At 37.6% G+C, this 23,448-nt stretch overlaps 2 protein-coding genes across 2 annotated transcripts; both read left to right on the top strand.

Moving 5' to 3' along the window:
- Window positions 1-1,400: 1,400 nt before the first annotated feature.
- On the top strand, window positions 1,401-2,312 carry LOC131780683 (adenosine receptor A3-like). Its single transcript, XM_059097291.2, has one exon. The coding sequence runs from the start codon at window positions 1,401-1,403 to the stop codon at window positions 2,310-2,312; it is 912 nt and encodes a 303-aa protein (XP_058953274.2).
- A 6,679-nt stretch (window positions 2,313-8,991) lies between these two features.
- Window positions 8,992-12,341, top strand: LOC131776901 (adenosine receptor A3-like). The gene is made up of 2 exons (XM_066162945.1): window positions 8,992-9,091; window positions 11,511-12,341. Exon 2 carries the CDS (start codon window positions 11,538-11,540, stop codon window positions 12,339-12,341), a length of 804 nt encoding a protein of 267 aa, XP_066019042.1. The 5' UTR covers window positions 8,992-9,091; window positions 11,511-11,537.
- Window positions 12,342-23,448: the final 11,107 nt, after the last annotated feature.

The raw sequence follows: 23,448 nt of genomic DNA, 5'->3' as shown, positions 1-23,448 counted from the left end.
AGGGTTTTTTAATTTCGATTAACTTGTAAATGTCGCCATGGAGGGTTAGAAAAAAATTCCTCTGAAGCAATTGTTCTTTGAAAGTTGGAGTTCTCAGTCATTTATTTTAGCTTTTAGTTTTTAAAATACTTCCCACGGCCATATCTATCGCATAAGGCTTATGCCAAAAAAGAAAACAGCGGAAACATTTGTTGATTTAACTGAATCAGGTGTTAAAGACGGAAGTCAAAGTATGGGTCGTTAAGTGCAACCGTTTTCATTGCTCTGCTTTCTGTCCCCTGTTCTTGTGCGCGCAACTGGTCGTGGTATATTTTGTCCCATTCCGTTGCCCTGATAAGAAAAAATGGCGTAACAATAAGAAGAGCAAGAAGATGTCGAACGGGACGATATTGCAAAGAGGAATAAAATAGTCTGGTAAGATTTTCCTTTGCCAGTGTATGGGCCATTAGATTGGCATAAAGTGATCGAGCTGTGTTTCATTTTTCAAGAATCAGACTGTTCTTGGAGTTTTAATTTTTCTTTCGTATTTTAAAAAATTTGAAAAATATATTATATACATATTTTATATATGTGCATTTAATTTTTTTTTTTGCTTTCCTCTCTTTTCTCCTTTTTTTCGATAGGCAGCTGCAGTCAGAATGACACTCCTTTAATAGGTTAGCTTTACTTGGGAAATATTTACACAAAAGCTTTCAGGAAAAACATTGTTCATTAGCGTGTATGATCACTCATAATTAATCGGCCGATTATCAGAACGATGAAGTTTTCGATTCACCGCTTTGTTTTTGTTTCCTTTGTTTCTTACATGGCTATAAACTCAAAGAGCCAAATATCTCCGTTAATCATCACATTTACATGAAATACAGAGAATTTTTTCCTTGCGGATGGCATCAGAGTAAAGAAAAGATCCTTGCAGCGAGCTGCAATTAACAGAAATAGCAGAAAAGACGCCAACATAAAAAAAACGGTCTGCGGCGAGATTCGAACCAATGCCTCTCAGGTTATAATTGGCTGAGGGTAACAATGAGGTAATGGCTTTTACGGCTAACGATTAAAATTTTTGCTAACTTACAGCTAACGGTCAATTTATCTCCATTGTTGTTACCAGGAATTCTTTTGCCTATAATTTTTTTTTTATCACTAATGATAAAAATTTGACAATTTTATGCCTAACGGCTAAAAGTTTTGGCGGTTTTACGGCCGTCGGTTAACATCATTGAGACCCTCTTGGGTGCTACGACCAACTGAGTGAGAAGCCACACTTTGGCGGCGAGGGATACTTCGAACTACTAGTTGGTTATTTCAAAAATGAAAGATTCATGTAACATAGCACAAGTTTTGTTTTGTTGTTATACCAAAAGGTTTCTCCGGTATTACCATAGAAACAGCATCCCACTGCCATGGATCTCAACACATGGAATATGTTCTGGAGATTATGTTTTGGATTTTTGGCAACTTTGATCGTTGCTGGAAATATTCTAAACATCTGGACGTTTTTTAAGCTGAGACGCCGAAAGCGTTCCTCATTTCTTCTGATCGGTTTGGGCGCGGCTGATTTACTGGTTGGAGGATTGGCCATTCCTCTTTTCATAGCGGCATTTGAATCAGCTTCAATAACAACATGGCGTGTTTTCTACATTGTTGACGTGTTTACAAGTACATCGTCCATTTATACACTTGCAGTCATTTCCTTGGAAAGAATGTTCGCCATCGGTTGGCCTTATCGTCATAGAACTGCAAACTTTCGTATTTATATCTGTGCCATTTCCATACCGTGGGTCATAGCAGCAATACTCATTGTTCTCACTGATGAATACTTAAACTTCATTATAAGAGACAGGGTAATCTACTTTCTAGTTTTGTTTCCTGTAACACCTCTATTAGTTATGTGTGTAGCGTATTTTGTTATTTGGAGGAAACAAAAATCACCAATATGTAACCATAACAATATCATCAGAGAGACCAAATTAGCAAACACATTACTTTTGATAACAGGAGCTTCTGTTTTTACCTGGCTTCCATTCCATATTATTAACATTTTAGTAAATTTTCATGTTTTTCCATCTTTTTCTCATCTGCAACTGACAGTATTCATCATCAGGGTTTTACAATACAGCAATTCTTTCGTAAACGTAATCATTTATCCACTAAGAATTCCAGAATTTAAAAACTTCCTGCTACACTTGCTTCGTTGTTGTGTAGGTCCTCATCAGATATTTAGAGCTAGGGTTTTACCATCAGCTGAGTCTGGGTCAGTTGTATCCTTAGTAAGATTTACAAGTAGGCAGTTCTTATCACCGAGCTCTGAATAGGAGAGTGCAGTTTGATTGATTGATTTTTTAAATTGATAATTCGACATTTTTTACTGACAAGTGATACAATTGAGGGGAAATCGTGCTCTTCATCATCTGTTTGTGTGTAAAAGTAAGATAGCTAAATGAATATCAAGCTAGTTCAAAGCCGAGGTAAACAGATATGTATACTTACCGAGAACGAAAGCATCGAGGGCCGTATCAGACAGTTTCACATCAGCTGAGATAAATAGTCTTGATATTTACCCCTCAAAATGAAGTAAAAGCGGCAATATCATCAGACATAAATCGGAAATCAAACCGGAAAACATCGTACCATGGTAATTCGGGCTCAAAAAACCGCTCATAATTTTTAATGACAAGTCAAGGGATGAGAACGATAAAACGAAGTAGAATATTTCATGCGTTCTTTGCTAAAAGCAACTTGCATAATTTGTTATACCTGACAACCAAAAAAAAAAGAGTTATCTTGTACTCTGACTTTATTCTTTTGAACATCCTGTCGGAGAGATTATTTGAATTAATTTAAGATGTAAACCGAGGTTAACAGCTATTTTGGCATTATTTGCGTCCTTCTTCTCGTTTATCAAATAGTTTCCTCATCGGTTATAAGTTTTATTTCCCTCTGCATGCATAATGTTGTATATAGTTTTTAAATAATATTGGCACTGCAATATAGCATATGTTTATTTCATTTTAGCTTATTTTCTTGAAGATATTAGCTCTACAGCTACACTGTGAATTTCGAGCATAAATGAAGTATATGTATTTATATATTTATGTATGTGGAAGTCATCGCGTTTCCTTTCGACACCTAAGAGCTGGATAGTACAAATCACCCTTGAATTTCCACTAAGAACGTGCCAAAAGCACCATTCAATCACATTGTTTCTACCAAGTCATACACCAGATGTGCATATAACCAGACTGTTATATAAACTAATTGATCAATTTTAGCTCATTTGAAATAGTGTACAATCTACGTCTCGATTTGAATAAAAAAAAAATCAAAGTAAGTGGGGGAAAGAGATTCAGTACTATAAATGTCCCATCGTTCTCTTATATACTGTGTTAGTGCTTGATGTACATAGTTAATGACGGTTGAGCACATTCAATTTTCAAGCTCAAGGTGTCGATCTATTTCTCATTCGAGCTCTTTCACACTGCAACCAAATGTAATACATCATGGTGATGACTGAAATCTAGGACACACGGATCATGTGTACTATAGGTGGCCTCGGTCGACATATAGGCCGACAATCGACCGATATATCGGTCGACTATCGGTCGACTATCGGTCGGCAATCGACCGACTATCGGTCGACAGTCGACCGATAGTCGACCGACAGTCGACCGACAGTCGACCGATAGTCGGCCTATATGTCGACCGATAGTCGACCGATAGTCGACCGAGAGTCGACCGATATATCGATCTACTGTCGGCCGATGCACCAGCCGATATGTGCACATTTATCGGTCGACTGTCGGCCGATATATCGGTCCACTGTCGGCCGTTCTATCGGTCGACTATCGACCGATAGTCGGTCGACTGTCGACCGATAGTCGACCTTTAGTCGGTCGATTGTCGACCGAGGCCACCTATAGTACACATGATCCGGAAAGACTAATTAAGATGTTCATTTCATTTCTGGAAATAACTGGCACCTTTGTTGAATTGCTATCCATATTCTTTGTGCTAATTTTGAGGTCAATTCGAAAGGAGATTGCATTAGGAAATTTATGAAAATTGAGGACCTTTTTAAATTGTGGAACTTCGATTTCTTATTTTGACCTTGGACTTACTCAAGAATCATAGATGTTTAACCAAGAAAAAGTTTTAAAAATGATTCATGTGAACTTATTAAATTTCTACGACGAAACTAGCAAGAGCCTGAATCAATTTTGTTTACTTCGGCCGAGTGCTTTTATTTGTTATGCATCTTGATGACTACATAATATTGGCACCGTGGTTCTGTGCGATACAAATTTTTCAGGCGTTGCATCCTCTTAGTCGGCAAATCAAGTGGACCCTCTGTAATATTTTGGAAGTAGTTGCCCTTTTTGGATACAAACACGTCCTATATATTATTTAATGTTTCCGTTGATCTACCTTTCAGATTTTACGTCATGAAGTTTGATCACATGAGTAGCTAATCCCAAAAAACGTTGTTGCGTAAGCAGCTACTTGCAACGTTGAAATTAAGTAATGGTAATACACCTGCCGTTTTATTGGTGCAGCACCAACATATTATATAATCTCCAGAACTCATTTCTGAAGCAACGCTTCGAAAGTGGAAGGATCATATCGCTACGATCGTTTATTAGTTGAAAATACATACAGCATCAACACCAAGTGGGAATGGAACGAGATGAGTTCGGTCACGTGGGAAATACCATTTCATTGGACGTGTGAAAATATTGCTAGGAAATGTTCATTCGGCCAATCTAAGGGATCTGTATGTTATTTAACTTTAATTTTTCTCATAAATAGCGCATGCGATGAAATTTTTGAACGGAATTTAGCGTAATGAAATTCGGAAACGGAGAACTGAAAAACTGAACTTTCAATAATATTTAAGTTATCGCTGATTTGTAATTCATTCTGCTAAACTTAAAGTTGACAGATGTTGGTTTAAGAAGCTTCTATGAAGAAAATAATTTAAATCGTGTTTAACAAAGCACCTTAAAACATTTTAAAGCTTTTTCGTGAATGGGGCATTAGTTGCATGGGAATGAAATGATGACGCACTAGGCGAATTAAAAAGTTTGACGCAAACCTACATTCCAAACATCCCAAATATGCTCCCTCCTGAATAAACTCACAATCATTAGAATGAATAAACGGCTCCTCAAAAATCATTATCACTAATCTATTCATGATTTCCTAATAGTAGTTAAAATTTCAAGTGTTATATTAGAACATCAAGCATCTTTTTTAATCGTTTAGAGGCAACGGCTTTAAACTCTTGGCCCCTATCCATCGGATAGTGAGGCTATGAGTAGGTAAATATACTTACAGGGAGAATTTCCATAAATAATAAGTAATTTGACATAAATAAAAGATTAAGTTGCACTTTACCAGCCTCAAAATGTGTTATTAGTCTAAAGGCGTCCATTTTTAAGACAAATGAATAAAGGGGTAAGTTTTTAAAGAAACTGCGGTGCTGCGTCGGTAGGAGGAGAGTATAGCAGGTAATTTAGTGTTAACAACTGAGTTGAAAACGTAAATTAGCCACCTTAAAGGGTTAAAAAGCTGACGTTTCGAGCGTTAGCCCTTCGTTAGAGCGATTGAAGGAATTGTGGGATGTGTGTGGGTACAGAAAGTGGAGCTCCGCCATTGGTGGGAATATGGTGACAAGAAAACAGGAATAAATTAGTTGAATGAAAAGCACTCGTTGATTCTGTGGGGGTTAAGGGTGCCGATTTGGAAGATAAATTTTTGTTCTAGTCTTTTACGGCTTTCCAAACTGCCTAGATGTAAGGAAAGGCCCCAAACTGCCATATGCTGTTCAGAATGATTAGGAAGATTAAAGTGTATAGCAAGTGGTTTGGGTGCGTCCTTGTCATTTCTTTCCACGTCGCAAAGGTGTTCTCGGAATCGGTCACTTAGTCGTCTTCCTGCTTCGCCGATGTATAACTTATTGCAATAAGTGCAAGTTATGCAGCGAATAACATTGGCGGAGGTACACGTAAAGTCATCAATGATCTTAATGGATATCTTGGGTCCCGATATTCTATCTACGTTATGAATGAAAGAACAAGTTTTGCATCGTGAGCGAGTGCATTTGAAAGTTCCAGATTGGTCACTGGTTTGAAATAAACTCCTGACTAAAAAGTTGCCTATGTTTTTGTCACGCTTGAATGAAACAAGTGGGGGTTGCGAAAAGATAGTGCCAGTCTCTGAATCGTTTAGGGGTAATTTAAAATTTTAAAGAATGATGGATTTAACTGCGTGGTTGTGAGGGTGAAATGTAAGAGTAAATGGAATGCGGTCAGTGTTATCCTTCTCAGCCGTTTGAAGTGCTGACTGTCGATCAATTTGTTGGGCACGGTGGTGGCCCGCTTGAACGACAGAGACAGGATAGCCACGTTTATCGAAAAACTGGCACATTGCCTCTGATTCTTCGGAAAAATCAGAGTCGTCATTACATAAACGACGAAGTCTGAGAAACTGTGAAAAAGGTATGGAGTTCTTGACTTGTGATGGATGTGAAGATGAATACAACTGTATTCATGTGTTCATCTTCACATCCATCACGCGGCAAGAACTCCATACCTTTTTCACAGTTTCTCAGACTTCGTCGTTTATATGAAACTGTAGGTTTGTAGTAAACACTAGTGCATAAAACGTTGCCTTCGATTGAAATTTTGATGTCTAGAAAAGCCAAACAAGTGTCGGAAATTTCCCAGGTATATTTAAGAGCCGGATGAAAGGAAATGACGGCGGTTATAAATTGAGTGAGCTTCTCTTTGGTAAAGGAGGTAGCACCGATCCAATCGTCAATGTAACGGCCGTAGAGTTCAGGTTTTGGGCCGTGGTGTTGACTACATTTGATGTTCGATAAAACCTACAAAAAGATTGGCGTAGCTGGGTCCCATTTTAGTACCCATGCCTACGCCATTAGTTTGTATGTAGTAGTTGCCACCGAATGAAAAGCGATTGAGTGTGAGCACTAGTAGTTCGGCAAAACGGAGTAGTGTTTCAGAGCTGGCTTAACAGTGCGATGATCGAAAAAATGTTTGAGGGCCCGGAGACCTTCGTCATTAGGAATGACAGTATAAAGAGATGTTATATCCATAGTGAGAATAAGTTTGCTTTGGCCGAGGAAACTAAAGTCACCAAAAATTTCAAGTGCGTGTTGGCTGTCCTTAATGTAAGACGGTAAAGTTTTGACAATAGGTGCCATAATTTTATCTAAATAGCTGGAAATAAGTCTGGGGGGACAGCTGCAGGCAGAAACGATGGGTCGACCTGGGCTGTTAGGTGGATTTTAGACAGCTACGCGAAGGAAACCTTTGTGAGTCCCGAGAGGATCGTCGGCTGCCAGAAAATTTAGAATCAATTCAGTCATGATTAAGAAAAAAAAAATTAATTCTTTAATGCACACAGGAAATTGCTGATATTCTGACATGCCGCCTTACCTGGGACATTTTTATAACAAAGGACGATATTTGAGACGACATGTTGCCGCTTCTACTTATTTTGTCTGGGTGTGAGCTTGAGTCTTGAATAAATTTGTCTCATGAAATTTTCTTCCTCTAGGGACATTTTTATGACGAAGGACGCTATAAAGGACGGTATGTTACTGCTTCTATTGAGTGAGATTGTGTCTTGAACTAATTTTGTCTCATGAAAAAGAAATTATGTAAATCAGAAATTTATCCGTGACGCTTAATGACACAATTCTAAAACCGCTCTTGTCTCCCCAAACCTGGACAAAATTCGTTTAGAAAGGAAGATTGATTACAAAGATCTTTAGGCTGTTCTCTACATTGTCAGGCTAGAGAGGTGTGGTGTCCAAGCAAGCAAATTTAATATTTACAAAATTACGAGACAACCTACGACTGATATAACCTACACACACAAGTCTCGTATTCGGCGCACGCCTGTCTCGACATTAGCATTCGTAATTTGACGAGTGCATGACATTTTCACAAGTATGCCACTCCTTGACAGCTATGTTATAATAGCCGGGGATAAAGGAAACTTGTTTCACTTCACGTGTTCGAGAAAGACAAGCGGAAAAAAAACATAAACTGAACTACAGTAGGGAGCAGAAATGAGAAAATAAGCCACGCTCTTCGATGAATCGGAATTTCCTGCTCTGACTCGAAAAAGGAAAGGAAGAATTTTTAACGGAGAATCTTTTTTTGTGGTTATCCCCACCCACGCTAGGGGGGGTGTCCCAGGGGAATTCCTATTGTTTTCATATCGACGCGTGGAGTTGTGACGTAGTTCGTTAATGTTTCGTTCCTTTGTGTACCGGTACACGAGGACACAATCCACGCCAGCCTATTGCGTCCTATTTAAGTAAAAAACAAACTTTTCGAAATATTCAAAAGTTATTCATGGTCATATGATAAAATGCTTATTGACTGAGTCAAGTCAGACATAATCCCAAGTTACACATATGAAGTTACCGCTTTTTCCGGTTAGAAATCTTTGTTAAACACCGCAGTTTATATGATAGTTTGCATTTATCAAACGGACCAGCTGAATTTTCACAACTTCAGTGTTTTTCTAGCAAAATAATAGTTTTCTCAAGAGCTTTGGGAATAATGCCGAATAATAAACAATTCATTCTTTTTAATACCTCGCCTTTCAACTTACCACCTGTTACAAGTTACACGTGACATTAGGCCAGATATGTAATGAATAAAGATGCTGATGAAAATTCGCAATCAAGCTCACGCAAGGAAAGAGTAATTTTCTGGGGTTATGTTTCAATGAAAAAGATGAAGTATTTCGAAAACGGCAAACTTATATGTAACTCGGCAGAATAAAAAAAATATTATTTTCTTGAAATCGTAGTCAAACATACAGGTGTTTCAGTCTTTATTCCATTTGTTTAGGCTTTCGTCAAGCAATTGTGTGTCTTGCAGACGTCACTATGAGGAAGTTAAAAATACATCAAACGCTCCTGGCCCTTCCGCTGTTACCTTAAAAATGGGCATAGGCATGGAAAGACCTTTCCTACTCTGAAATTTATGGAAAATAAGAAAAAGTATTAATTAGCCACTTCAATACCGTTTTGGGGAAATTTTCCTGCGGAATTAAGGTTAGTTACAGATAGTATCTCTAGATAGTAATTATCTGTGAATGCTGAAACTGGCAAAAACTTTCACTTAGATCGCATAATACATAGTACACATAATTGTCACAAACTCCTCGCATAAGAAAATTCGAAATACGCAACTAACTCGCAGCCATCTGTTCCTTGAAGCAAATAAAATGAGAGCTTTAGAGTTCTTTATTATCAATTTTGAGAAATTTGGTCGAGCTCTCTGATTCTTATCGTGAGACAAAGTTTAAAACTAACGGCGCCGCAGATAAATTCAGCAGCACATTCGTGACTTTATCAATCACCGAAGTGAGACGATTATTTTTCTTCAAACATTTTTAGTGTGGGAAACAGGGAGTGAAGTAATCTATCTTTCTCAAGTAGAGTGGTGAAACTCCACGTATACATTTATTTATCAGTTGCTCTCGCCATCTTTGCGGAAAGTCAGTAAGCAACACACCACACTTTCTATCGTTTTACTAAAATAATTACCAACTCCAGATGTTCGGAGAACTGTGTTACTGGAAAAGTTTGCGAATCACTCGCCTCCTACTTGTGATTGACAAATTTTCGAGTGTTTCCCCAACGTTGCGAGTAGGCCATTATGCTGATAAACCGACAGAAAGTGCGGTTTATTGCTTTTATAAATAAACTTAAAACAAAACATATTATGTTTCAATTTTCTATGGGTTACCGATGCAATAAACGATAGGTTTTTGACCAGTCTCGTTTATTTAGAAAGCCTGATAACACAACGGTCTGGGAAATTTTGAAACAAAAAATGTTGGATGAATGAATGTATTCAGGCTTTAGGCAAAAACAATAATCCACTAGTAGTTGTGTCTTTCAGAACTATTGCAAACAGCTTTCCCCCTCACCCACAGCTGAGTGTCACTTTTTTTATCTAAGATAAGAACAAAAAAAGGCGTCGATTTTGTACGTATTGGAAAAAACAAGCATAAAGCAAACTATAAAGGAGCCTAAGTTTCTTAAGAAACTGTGGTCCTGCGACGACGGGGAAAAGCTGACGTTTGACCGGCTTTAGAAGCACCTCGCTCGATTCTAAGTATAAACGCTGGAAGTTACATAGAGCCTCTATGAAAACAGTTTTAAGTATGGGAGAATACGACGATTATTCATTAAAAAGATTGCTTTTAACTTCAAACTGATTAAGAAAGCCTTCATTTATCCATGTTTCTATCTATTCACACTGACGTCAGGGTAGACTGGAACGCAAACGAGTTTCAGAAACAGAATGACATATCTTAATACTTCAAATTCCCTTAATGATGCCCCAACCGGAAGGCAATAAATGATGACCGTTTGTGTATAATCCATCACGTTATTTTTCCTCAGTCAACTTTATTCAGACGTTGTCAAAATACACCTTCTTTAAGCCCATATGCATTGTTCAAGATTTGCTGAGAGAAAGAAGAATTTTCCAAATTTAGTCAGAAAGTTTGCATGGACAGCCTAAGTTTTCGATCGATTTCAATTCAAGCGAAACTTTCAATTACTAAAATAATTTATTAGGCGACATAAGTTTGAAGGAAGCCCTACAAATGATAGTAAATTTTAAACTTAAATTATATAAGCGAATTAAAGTCTACTGTAACGGAAAAAATATAAGGATACAGAAAAAATATAAAAGTCCTATGAATTGGCGCCTTCAGCTGATATGTTCGATCCAAGCTTCATGAGAAGTAAATATGGAAACGAACTAGTGGAACATTTCGGAAGACTGGTGTTAACGACAATAATAATAATGATAATATTAACAATGATGAAGAAAACAATGATTATGATTGTAATCACAAAATAGCAAAACAGGAACAAAGAAATAGAGAAAACAGGTTTGTCGGCTTATGTTTATCTTCCAACGTTAGCTTGTCATTATTAATACCGTTTCTAATTTGAATAAATAGAAAATAGTTGCTTGCGCCTACATGAACAAAATACTCATTATATGTACTGAGTATATGGATAGCTTATATCTGTGGGAGATTAATGAAGAGGAATCGTGTTGCCCAACAGACATTGTGGAAAGGCTTCACTTCCTCGCGATCAATTAAAAAGACTTCAGATGCTTTTGTCTTTTGTCGACTCTTTCTTTAATGGAACGCCAACAATAGATAGGTTCATGTCTTGCATTCAGTCTAGACGAGAGCAAATTCTGAAATTTCCACATAATTTATTCACCCGTGCCATGTTTAATAGTTTAACTGACGTCTTTGCCCTTGAGACAATGGCTACAATAAGATTCGTAAAATAAGCGCCTAACAAAAAGTGCAGTATCTTAAAGTAATGATAGGCGGGCTCGCAAAACAAAACCAATGTCCACTTGACAGCAACAGATAATGATATAACAAAACATCCATGAAATGATGTTTTATTTCCTTGTGGCCATGGCATGCAGGTGACAAGAGAGGCAGTGTCCTGAATCATGGATTTTTACTCCTGGAACATCGTCCTTACCACGTCTTTTGGAATACTAGCGACATTGATCGTTATTGGAAATACCCTCACCATCTGGATATTCTTCAAACAGAGACGTCGTAAACGCGCTTATTATCTTCTCATCAGCTTGGCTGTTGCTGATTTACTGGTGGGAGTTATCACTGTCCCACTTTATATAACTCTAATGGTAACAAATCATTGGCTTGTTATTTACACTGGGACTGACGTTCTTACGGGTATAGCGTCCATTTATACGATTGCCGCGATTTCCTTGGAGAGAATGTACGCCATCGGTTGGCCTCTTCGTCACAGGACTGCAAGCTTTCGTTTTCATGTGTGTGCCATCACCATACCGTGGATCGCTGCGGGAATACTCACATTTTTAGTGGTGGCTCGATTCTTTTTTATCACAGAGCAGCAGATTTATCGTTACCTATTGACTTTTTATCTAGGGACCCCTCTTTTGGTCATTTGTGTAGCAAACTTTGTTATTTGGAGAAAGCAAAAATCTCCTTTCGAGAATAATAATCATATAAATATAGAAGTCAAGTTAGCAAAAACATTATTGTTGATAACAGGAGCTTCTCTTTTTACTTGGCTTCCATTTCAAATTGTAAATTTCTTGTTTGAATTGGACGTCCACATAGTTATTTCCCCTAACGTTTGGTTCATGACAAGATTTATAATCAAGTTTTTACAATTTAGCAATTCTCTCGTAAACGCAATAATTTATGCGTTCAGAATTCCAGAATTTAAGAATGCTCTCCTGAAGACCTTTCGCTGCTGTTAAGTTTCTGTCGTTTGGAGCTTTGAGGCATCTTCAATGGCTGTGTGTGGGACTGGTGTACAAATGGATTTCAAAGGTAACGACTTTTATCTAGCCAATGATAAAATGATATTTTATCTAGCCAATGATACCTGCCTTGTGGGCAAAAAATCAAACTTGCTGTACAGCGAAAAGTGAATCATATCAGAACGTTAGGACTAGTATATGGCACGTTACACTTTTCAAGCAGAAGGTGCAAACGGCGAATATGTAATTTTTTTTTCACAAAGGTGTAAATTATTAAATAAAGATTTATAACTAATCAATAATGATATTAAATGCGATTCTTCGATCTAAGCTGCCTTTATAGATAAAAAATAATGTTTGCGGTGCATTTTCATTTAAAAACAAAACAAAAATAAAACGAAACGAAAAAGAAAAAGAGAAACTTATTTAATCGAATAATTGTTTATTGCGCTTGAACACCCATGACGGAATGTTGCAACTCTTCAGCATTAAATAGTGAATCCTAGTCATTTTTTAACGATGCGTGCCTTAACAATTTCACCGTAGTTTGGTATCAGTGACTGTTTCAGTTTAAAGAGATGTTACTTATCCCTTGTCAGTTTCGTAAACTGTTTTTTAAACGGGTCCCTATAAAGCATTTTAGGATAATACCAATTACATACTAGGAAGGTAGCCTTAATAAGATATTCGCGTTCTATCACAAACGCTGCAATTTGATTGGCTGCGCTAATCTATTCCGTAACAGCCGGATAGTGATTAAAGAGATTGGCCAAACAGTGTACAGTTGTAAACAAACGAAAATTAAAACTTGAACCTGTCTTGTTATTAAATTTCGAAAGATGGTCCAGTAGTTTTCCAAAAACGTGTATATTATACCCTCTCGCAATCTCTGCGTGATAGTTGATTCGGGCCTCTTCAATTATCACACGTTAGAAACCTCGCGCTCAAAATCTGATTTATTAATTTTTAGTTATTTGATTATCTATTTTCGATATTTATACGGGGTGGCCCGGTTCAACTGGTTTAAATGGATTTCTGTATAAACAATAACAAGGCCAAGTCTTATCATCAGAGACTATGTTCCCAACTATTTGCGAAAAAGAAGGTGGATTATCAGTTATTTAACGTCCCTTGCAAGCCAGTGCAGAAAAAATGAAGACGATGCCGACGGTTTATCGCCATTATCCGAGAAGACTCGAATGTCTATCGTTTGCGAATGTCACAGCAAAGGTAGCATATTTTCGTCAGTTATTTTGAAAGTGTTGTTCCGGTCTGGGGCTTGAACCCTCGGTGTCCCGTAAGGCATTACGGTATTTTAAAACACGACGTCAAAGTGCAGGGTAAAAGGAGATACACATGGACTAAATTTCACCTGAAAGACTATTCTTAGTTTTATTTGACTGGTTACGGGTGGAGCCTGACTGTATACAAACAGGCCGTTAAGACTCAGTAAAGGATATGACCATTACCGCTTAATACAGGTGAAATTACCGTAAGTAAGGGAAAATAAAAGATTCGGATCTTTTAAAACCGACCTCTTTATACAGGGTGACCGTTTAATACGGGTTCCACAGAATAGGAGTATTAAAAACGTCATGTTTTGCCATAATTGACTACTTAATTTACAAGAACTCGCTCAAAAATTCTACTAACATTGCCTTCGGGAGATACACATGGACTAAATTTCACCTGAAAGATTACTCTTAGTTTTTTTTGATTGTTTGCACTTCAAGGGACAATGGATACAGGTGGAGAACTATATACAAACAGGCCGTTGGGACTCAGTAAAAGATATGGCCAATACCGCTTAACACAGGTCAAATTACATTAAATAAGGGGAAAAAAAAAGACTCGGATCTTTTAAAACCGACCTCTTTATACAGGGCGACCGTTTAATACGGTTAATACAGGATCGACTGAATGTTGTAATGATTTATTCTTGTTTTCTCTTCACCATATTCCCAACCAATAGCGTAGCTCCATTTTCTGCATAAAAACGCACACACAACCCACAATTCCTCCAATCACTCTGACGAAGGGCTGACGTCCGAAACGTCAGCTTTCAAGAGTAATAGTCTAAGGTTCGAACTTTTAACAAAAATCGCGTCCACTTAACCTCACTGATTTGGCTGAAATTTGTCATGAAGGCTAATTTTTATGTCCTAACCACGAAATGGGTATTAAAAAGTTACAGTTGTTTTCGCTTGGCAAAAAATCGATAAAGCCGACCAAGTCCGCCCATACTTGCCCGCCAGCATGGCGTATCGAAGTTGTTCTTATGACTTCGACTCCAGTCCTGTCGTAAAGATTTCCTGAAATATCTTGAAATAAATAAAAAGATCTACCCCTTTTTCTTAACATTTACTGGAAAAAATGTGGGAGATGACAGATTTTGATTACAGGTTATCTCAACGTTCGACGGTCGTTTTGCGCCGCCTTGAACAGTAACAAATATTTGTTTATGGATGGGGAAATTTAAAGGTTAAAAAAGGAAAGTTATTAATCTATGATGAGTTAGCTATATTTGGGACCAGCTCCTAAATCAGCTTACCGGTCGGAAATAAAGTCCAAGTACTTATTTCGTCCAGAATGAAAGCAAATTCCAGAAGTTTTCCTAATATTACAGAAGTATCTGTTGATTTTGGGAAGAAGCAAATATGTCTGGGTGACATTGTCGCAATGGGATAAATATTTGGTTACCCAATGAATATAAACAATCGATCCGGTATTAACGCTCGGAAGGGTTGATTTCGCTTACCGTTTTGAGAACGAAAAATTTCGAAAAAGAAAAGATTCTTGTGAATTCCAAAGTAATTTATTTGGTGGTGATAGGTGACTTGCCCAGAATCAGAGCCTAAAAGCTACATTTGCGGTTGATCCATGTCACGCCAACGGTTTAGATATCCTTCGTTAGCTATTACGTAAATTACATCATGTTTTTGAGTAGGTCTTAGTTTCGTTTTTCGCATGTTTCAATGTTCTTATCAGTATAAAGGAAATTCAACCTTTCAGGATACTTCCTTGCAATTTTTTTTTTCACCAACAGTGGGCGCAAAATGCACACATGAAGCGCCCTCACTAAGGGCACAAACATGAGTGTAGTTCGAAATAAACGTCACCTCGTTGGAATGCGCGCGCAATCGCTAATTGAGTTTGCTCTAAGATCTATTTTGCTTTGAGAGGCTGTTCGTGAAGGATAGTTTTCTTCTTTCGATGGCTTTAAACAAGCTCTACACTTAATCTATATAAAAAACGAAACTATGAATTCGAATTCAGAATCCTTGTTCATCACTGAGTTGTCAGTTGTAGCGAAAACAGAAGTTAAGACCCAAGACCTAAGAAAGCATATTTCATATATTTTTTGATGGCAATGAGAGGAGTACGGAAGCCGAAAAGGGACAATCCAAAAATATTTTGCAAATCCGAAAAAATATTCAGAATGACTATCTTTTAAACAAATCGCTTTTGAAAAGTTTGTCAAATCGACAAAACAAATTCAAATCCGTGACTTTCTACTCATTTACCGAGATTTAAAACACTTTTAGACTGAAGAATAAACTTGATTGCTTGTGCATTCTCACGAGTTCAAGTTGATGTCTATCTCAAACCACATTCCGTTTCGTGTGAGTGTATTACGTTGGTATTTAAGGCTTACTTTTGATTTAAATGAAAGTTATTCTAACGGACTTGCCAAAGGTTGTGGTTTTTTTTAAGCTGCAAACTTGAGGAAATGGTAAATTGACTCTTGTTGGAAAGCATGATGAATTTGCATATCATCTACGAAACTGGTTACGCGACCTGTAAGTACTGTATCATACTTAGGTTTGCAGCGATTTAATTCAAATAAATGACCAACTGTTATCATCAATAGTATATAAGAGTTGATAGGAATGTTTCTCTCACACAATCCTTTGTTCTCAAAACGGTAAGCAAATTAAACTCTGAGCGTAATTGCGCGTGGCTTGTTTAAATTCAATTAGTTGGTAAGTACTAAAACATGGAACGACCTAAAACAACCTACAACCATCTACAACCATCTCAAAATTTTCAACAACGACCTACAACCACCTCAAAAACATCTACAGCCACTCGCAAACTATCTAAAACCATCTAAAGCAAGGCATAAATGTTTTAAATAAAGCGAAACGACAACACGTCACGTACATGAAATACGAGAATCGAACGAAACCTCCACCTCCCCCTGAAATCTTACTCTCCCTCGTCCCATGCATAATCAACCATCTCACGAAATGAAATGCGAGAGCATACCAATTATATTTTTTATCACCTCAGTGGTAAAAGACCTAAAGTACTTTACAAAATGAACTATCAAGTTACAAAAAATAATAAAGTAAAATAACAAACTCGTAGTCAAGACTGACTTGACTTGGCTTTTTCTACCCTGGGTACCAGCAGACGTTTTGGCTCACGTCTAGAAAAAGTATGAGTAAGAATGATCATTAGAAATATTTCAAGCGAACTGTGCGTACATTTGGAATCTTCCTTCGGCACGATGGCCATCGTGCTGGTATTCATACAGTATGCAGTTGTACGAGTGGTGCCACTTACGCAATAGCGACTCACGTTTTGCTCCAATTACATTTCCATTCCTGAGATTATTAATGAAGAAAAACACTACCTTGGACCATTACGTAATCAAATGAAACGTAAGCCAAAACATCCGCTAGTAAAGTTCTTTATTTTTGAAGGTGGTTGTAGATGGTTGTAGGTGGTTGTAGGTGGTTGTAGGTGGTTTTAGGTCGTTCCATGTTTTAGTGCTTACGTCAATTAGTTACCTAAAATCATACCATTGCAACAATTTTGCTTGAACATCATCACGTGTATTTGAAATCAAAAGATATTTCCATACTATAAGGAAACTTTCCGGACGATGAATGTACTTTAACAGTTTTCTTCTTATCGTAAATTGATTAAAGAGCTTTTAGGACCAGGTCCCAAACATAGCCAGGTCATTATGGGTTCATAACTTTTTTTCCTTGACCATTTCATTTCCCCCATTTTTATGTTTATGAAATTTGTTTATCTATGAACAGACGTTGACAGTAAATGATAACTCCTGGATCGAGGTAACACTGGAGATATTCGGTTACTAAGTTAGGGTAAATTTTTCACTGTTCAAGGCGGCCTAAAGCGACCTTAAAACGTTGGAATCATATATTGTTCAAACCAGACATTTGCCATGTTTTTTTAAATAAATGTTAAGGAGAATTCACGCATTTCACGAGATTTTTAGAAACATTTACGATAGGACTCGAGTTGAATTCAAAAGATCACTTACGATCCGCCATATTGGCGGGCAAGTTTGGGCAGTCCAAGTGCACTTTCCCGTTTTTTTGGCAAGTAAAAATAACTGGAACTTTTTAATATCCATTTCGTGATTAGGACCATAAAGTAAGACTTCATACCAAATTTCAGCCAAATTTCAGCCATATCGACGGAATGAAGTGGCCGACGAAAGTTTAAAAGTTACAGATTATCGCACTTCAACTCTTTACGGTGGCTAATTCACTTACTATACTCTCCAACCAACGCAGCACCACAGTTTCTTTAGATATTTACTCCTTTTATTAATTTGTTGTGATGATTGCCGAATATGATCGATGTCGAAGTGCCACGGTTGTTGAATGAAAATTGGCTACAAAAATAATGGTTACATTGTTTACCTGCCTTTGTTATAGCAACCATGCCTTTAATCGCAGCGTTACATGAGCTGAGGTTGTTTTTTTCTTTCGTGCCCTGTTTGATTACCGTTTTGTTTGGAATCTTCCCAAACGAATTATCCATTGACGAACAGGTTTAGCATTTAGTTCCCTATGTTTTCATGTATATTTCAGACAAATCAAACGACTCGATGTCTCTGAGTCTGCTTGAGTTATAAGAAATCTTTGATAGGAGTCAAAGTGAGTTTGAGGCGAGATAAAAGATTTATAAAGCCTTAACATTACATTACTAAGCACAAAACATCTAATTCGCCAGAGAAGCCACTTTTGGCGTATGTCTTATGAATCTGGTTTGAAATATGTTCGTCAATGGACAACATGCTGTTGAGTTTAACTTCAAGCACTTTAGTAGTTGGCAGTTAAATGATTAATTGACAAGAGTTTCTTGGAGAGATTCGAGAAAAGTTTGCTTTCAAGGCTTACCTTTTTTTCAACTTTTCAGACTTAACTTTTACATTATCTAAGCCTCTCAGTGTTTGTATATCCAAGCTAATTGATTTAGGTGATGAAATAATTTGAAGGGAAATTTGGAATGAATAACTATGATTATGGCTCTAAAAGAAAGAAAAGAAGAGGAAACTTGCCCACGCCCTAGGGGTTGTGTAATTTGTAGCCTTTAAAAAATTAATTGGAGCTAATTTGTCCCAAATCAATTTCACGAGCAATATCTATGGTTGGCACGTAATTGAACTTTTTGCAGTGTTTGGCTTCGACTTACTTTCTATCAGCCAATGAACATACTGATTCTTTTCGCATAAAACAATAATTGTTCTTCTTTACAGTAAAGCACGAAAATTTTCGTAAAATTTCTTAGTTAACCTGAGCTCAAGGTGTCGATCTTTTCCTCATTCGAGCTCTTTCGCACTGCAACCAAATGTAATACATCATGGTGATGACTGAAATCTAAGAAAGACTAGTTAAAATGATCATTCCCTTTCTGGAAATAACTGGCACCTTTGTTGAATTGCTATCCATATTCTTCGTGCTAATTTTGAGGTCAATTCGAAAGGAGATTGCATTAGGAAATTTATGAAAATTGAGGACCTTTTTAAATTGTGGAACTTCGATTCCTTATTTTGACCTCGGACTTACACAAGAATCATAGATGTTTAACCAAGAAAAAGATTTAAAAATGATTCATGTGAACTTAGTAAATTTCTACGACGAAACTAGCAAGAGCCTGAATCAATTTTGTTTACTTCGGCCGAGTGCTTTTATTTGTTATCCATCTTGATGAATTCATAATACTGGCACCGTGGTTCTGTGAGATACAAATTTTTCAGGCGTTGCATCCTCCTAGTCGGCAAATCAAGTGGACCCTCTGTAATATTTTGGAAGTAGTTGCCCTTTTTGGATACAAACACGTCCTGTATATTTTTTAATGTTTCCATTGATCTACCTTTCAGATTTTACGGCATGAAGTTTGATTACATGACTAGCTAATCCCAAAACGTTGTTGCGTAAGCAGCTACTTGCAACGTTGAAATTAAGTAATGGTAATACACCTGCCGTTTTATTGGTGCAGCACCAACATATTATATAATCTCCAGAACTCATTTCTAAAGCAACGCTTCGAAAGTGGAAGGATCATATCGCTACGATCGTTTATTAGTTGAAAATACATACCGCATCAACACCAAGTGGGAATGGAACGAGATGAGTTCGGTCACGTGGGAAATTCCATTTCATTCGACGTGCGAAATAATTGCTAGGAAATGTTCATTCGGCCAATCTAAGGGATCTGTATGTTATTTAACTTTAATTTTTCTCATAAATAGCGCATGCGATGAAATTTTTGAACGGAATTTAGCGTGATGAAATTCAGAAACGGAGAACTGAAAAACTGAACTTTCAATAATATTTAAGTTATCGCTGATTTGTAATTCATTCTGCTAAACTTAAAGTCGACAGATGTTGGTTTAAGAAGCTTCTATGAAGAAAATAATTTAAACCGTGTTTAACAAAACACCTTAAAACATATTTAAGCTTTGTTGTGAATGGGGCATTAGTTGCATGGGAATGAAATGATGACGCACTAGGCGAATTAAAAAGTTTGACGCAAACCTACATTCCAAACATCCCAAATATGCTCCCTCCTGAATAAACTCACAATCATTAGAATGAATAAACGGCTCCTCAAAAATCATTATCACTAACCTATTCATGATTTCCTAATAGCAGTTAAAATTTCAAGTGTTATATTAGAACATCAAGCATCTTTTTTAATCGTTTAGAGGCAACGGCTTTAAACTCTTGGCCCCTATCCATCGGATAGTGAGGCTATGAGTAGGTAAATATACTTACAGGGAGAATTTCCACAAATAATAAGTAATTTGACATAAATAAAAGATTAAGTTGCACTTTACCAGCCTCAAAATGTGTTATTAGTCTAAAGGCGTCCATTTTTAAGACAAATGAATAAAGGGGTAAGTTTTTAAAGAAACTGCGGTGCTGCGTCGGTAGGAGAGTATACGGCAGGTAATTTAGTGTTAACAACTGAGTTGAAAACGTAAATTAGCCACCGTAAAGGGTTAAAAAGCTGACGTTTCGAGGGTTAGCCCTTCGTTAGAGCGATTGGAGGAATTGTGGGATGTGTGTGGGTACAGAAAGTGGAGCTACGCCATTGGTGGGAATATGGTGACAAGCAAACAGGAATAAATTAGTTGAATGAAAAGCGCTTAAGGGTGCCGATTTCGAAGATAAATTTTTGTTCTAGTGTTTTACGGCTTTCTGAACTGCCTAGATGTAAGGAAAGGCCGCAAACTGCCATATGCTGTTCAGAATGATTAGGAAGATTAAAGTGTCTAGCGACTGGTTTGGGTGCGTCCTTGTCATTTCTTTCCACGTCGCGAAGGTGTTCTCGGAATCGGTCACTTAGTCGTCTTCCTGTTTCGCCGATGTATAACTTATTGCAATAAGTGCAAGTTATGCAGCGAATAACATTGGCGGAGGTACACGTAAAGTCATCAATGATCTTTATGGAACTCTTGGGTCCCGATATTTTCTCTACGTTATGAATTAAAGAACAAGTTTTGCATCGTGAGCGAGCGCATTTGAAAGTTCCAGATTGGTCACTGGTTTGAAATGAACTCCTGACTAAAAAGTTGCCTATGTTTTGGTCACGTTTGAATGAAACAAGTGGGGGTTGCGAAAAGATAGTGCCAGTCTCTGAATCGTTTAGGGGTAATTTAAAATTTTAAAGAATGATGGATTTAAATGCGTGGTTGTGAGGGTGAAATGTAAGAGTAAATGGAATGCGGTCAGTGTCATCCTTCTCAGCCGTTTGAAGTGCTGACTGTCGATCAATTTGTTGGGCACGGTGGTGGCCCGCTTGAACGACAGAGACAGGATAGCCACGTTTATCGAAAAACTGGCACATTGCCTCTGATTTTTCGGAAAAATCAGAGTCGTCACTACATAAACGACTAAGTCTGAGAAACTGTGAAAAAGGTATGGAGTTATTGACTTGTGATGGATGTGAAGATGAATACAACTGTATTCATGTATATGAAACTGTAGGTTTGTAGTAAACACTAGTGCATAAAACGTTGCCTTCGATTGAAATTTTGATGTCTAGAAAAGCCAAAGAAGTGTCGGTATATTTAAGAGCCGGATGAAAGGAAATGACGACGGTTATAAATTGAGTGAGCTCCTCTTTGGTTAAGGAGGTAGCGCCGATCCAATCGTCAATGTAACGGCCGTAGAGTTCAGGTTTTGGGCCGTGGTGTTGACTAAAAAATTGATGTTCGATAAAATCTACAAAAAGATTGGCGTAGCTGGGTTCATATGCGTTTTAGTACCCATGGCTACGCCATTAGTTTGTATGTAGTAGTTGCCACCGAATGAAAAGCGATTGAGTGTGAGCACTAGTTCGGCTAGACGGAGTAGTGTTTCAGAGCTGGCTTAACAGTGCGATGATCGAAAAAATGTTTGAGGGCCCGGAGACCTTCGTCATTAGGAATGACAGTATAAAGAGATGTTATATCCATAGTGAAAATAAGTTTGCTTTGGCCGAGGAAACTAAAGTCACCAAAAATTTCAAGTGCGTGTTGGCTGTCCTTTTACGATAGGTGCCATAATTTTATCTAAATAGCTGGAAATAAGTCCGGGGGGACAGCTGCAGGCAGAAACGATGGGGCGACCTGGGCTGTTAGGTGGATTTTAGACAGCTACGCGAAGGAAACCTTTGTGAGTCCCGAGAGGATCGTCGGCTGCCAGAAAATTTAGAATCAATTCAGTCATGATTAAGAAAAAAAAAATTAATTCTTTAACGCACACAGGAAATTGCTGATATTCTGACATGCCGCCTTACCTGGGACATTTTTGTAACAAAGGACGATATTTGAGACGACATGTTGCCGCTTCTACTTATTTTGTCTAGGTGTGAGCTTGAGTCTTGAATAAATTTATCTCATGAAATTATTTTCCTCCAGGGACATTTTTATGACGAAGGACGCTATAAAGGACGGTATGTTACTGCTTCTATTTAGTGAGATTGTGTCTTGAACTAATTTTATCTCATGAATAATAAGTTATGTAAATCAGAAATTTATCCGTGACTCTTAATGACACAATTGTAAAACCGCTCTTGTCTCCCCAAACCTAGACAAAATTCGTTTAGTAAGAAAGATTGATTACAAAGATCTTTAGGCTGTTCTCTACTGTTAGGCTTGAGAGGTGTGGTGTCCAAGCAAGCAAATTTAATATTCACAAAATTACGGGACAACCTACGACTGATGTAACCTACACACACAAGTCTCGTATTCGGCGCACGCCTGTCTCGACATTAGCATTTTTATCGGAGGATCTTTTTTTGTGGTTATCCCCACCCACGCCAGGGGACTGTACCGGGGGAATTCCTACTGTTCTCATATCCGCGCATGGAGTTGTGACGCAGTTCGTTAATGTTTCGTTCCTTTGTGTACCGGTACACGAGGACACAACCCACGCCAGCCTATCACGTCCTATTTAAGTAAAAAACAAACTTTTCGAAATATTCAAAAGTTATTCATGGTCATATGATAAAATGCTTATTGACTGAGTCAAGTCAGACATAATCCCAAGTTACACATATGAAGTTACCGCTTTTTCCGGTTAGAAATCTTTGTTAAACACCGCAGTTTATATGATAGTTTGCATTTATCAGTCGGATCAGCCCAATTTTCACAACTTCAGTGTTTTTTTAGCAAAATAATAGTTTTCTCAAGAGCTTTGGGAATAATGCCGAATAATAAACAATTCATTCTTTTTAATACCCCGCCTTTCAACTTACCACCTGCTACAAGCTACACGTGACAATAGGCCAGATATGTTATGAATAAAAATGCTGATGAAAATCCTCAAGCTTACGCAAGGACAGAGTA

This window comes from Pocillopora verrucosa, chromosome 3 (genome assembly GCF_036669915.1).
Source record: "Pocillopora verrucosa isolate sample1 chromosome 3, ASM3666991v2, whole genome shotgun sequence".
Lineage (NCBI taxonomy): Eukaryota > Metazoa > Cnidaria > Anthozoa > Scleractinia > Pocilloporidae > Pocillopora > Pocillopora verrucosa.
The sequence above is the reverse complement of the archived record's forward strand: the minus strand, read 5'-3'. Positions and strand labels throughout refer to the sequence as shown.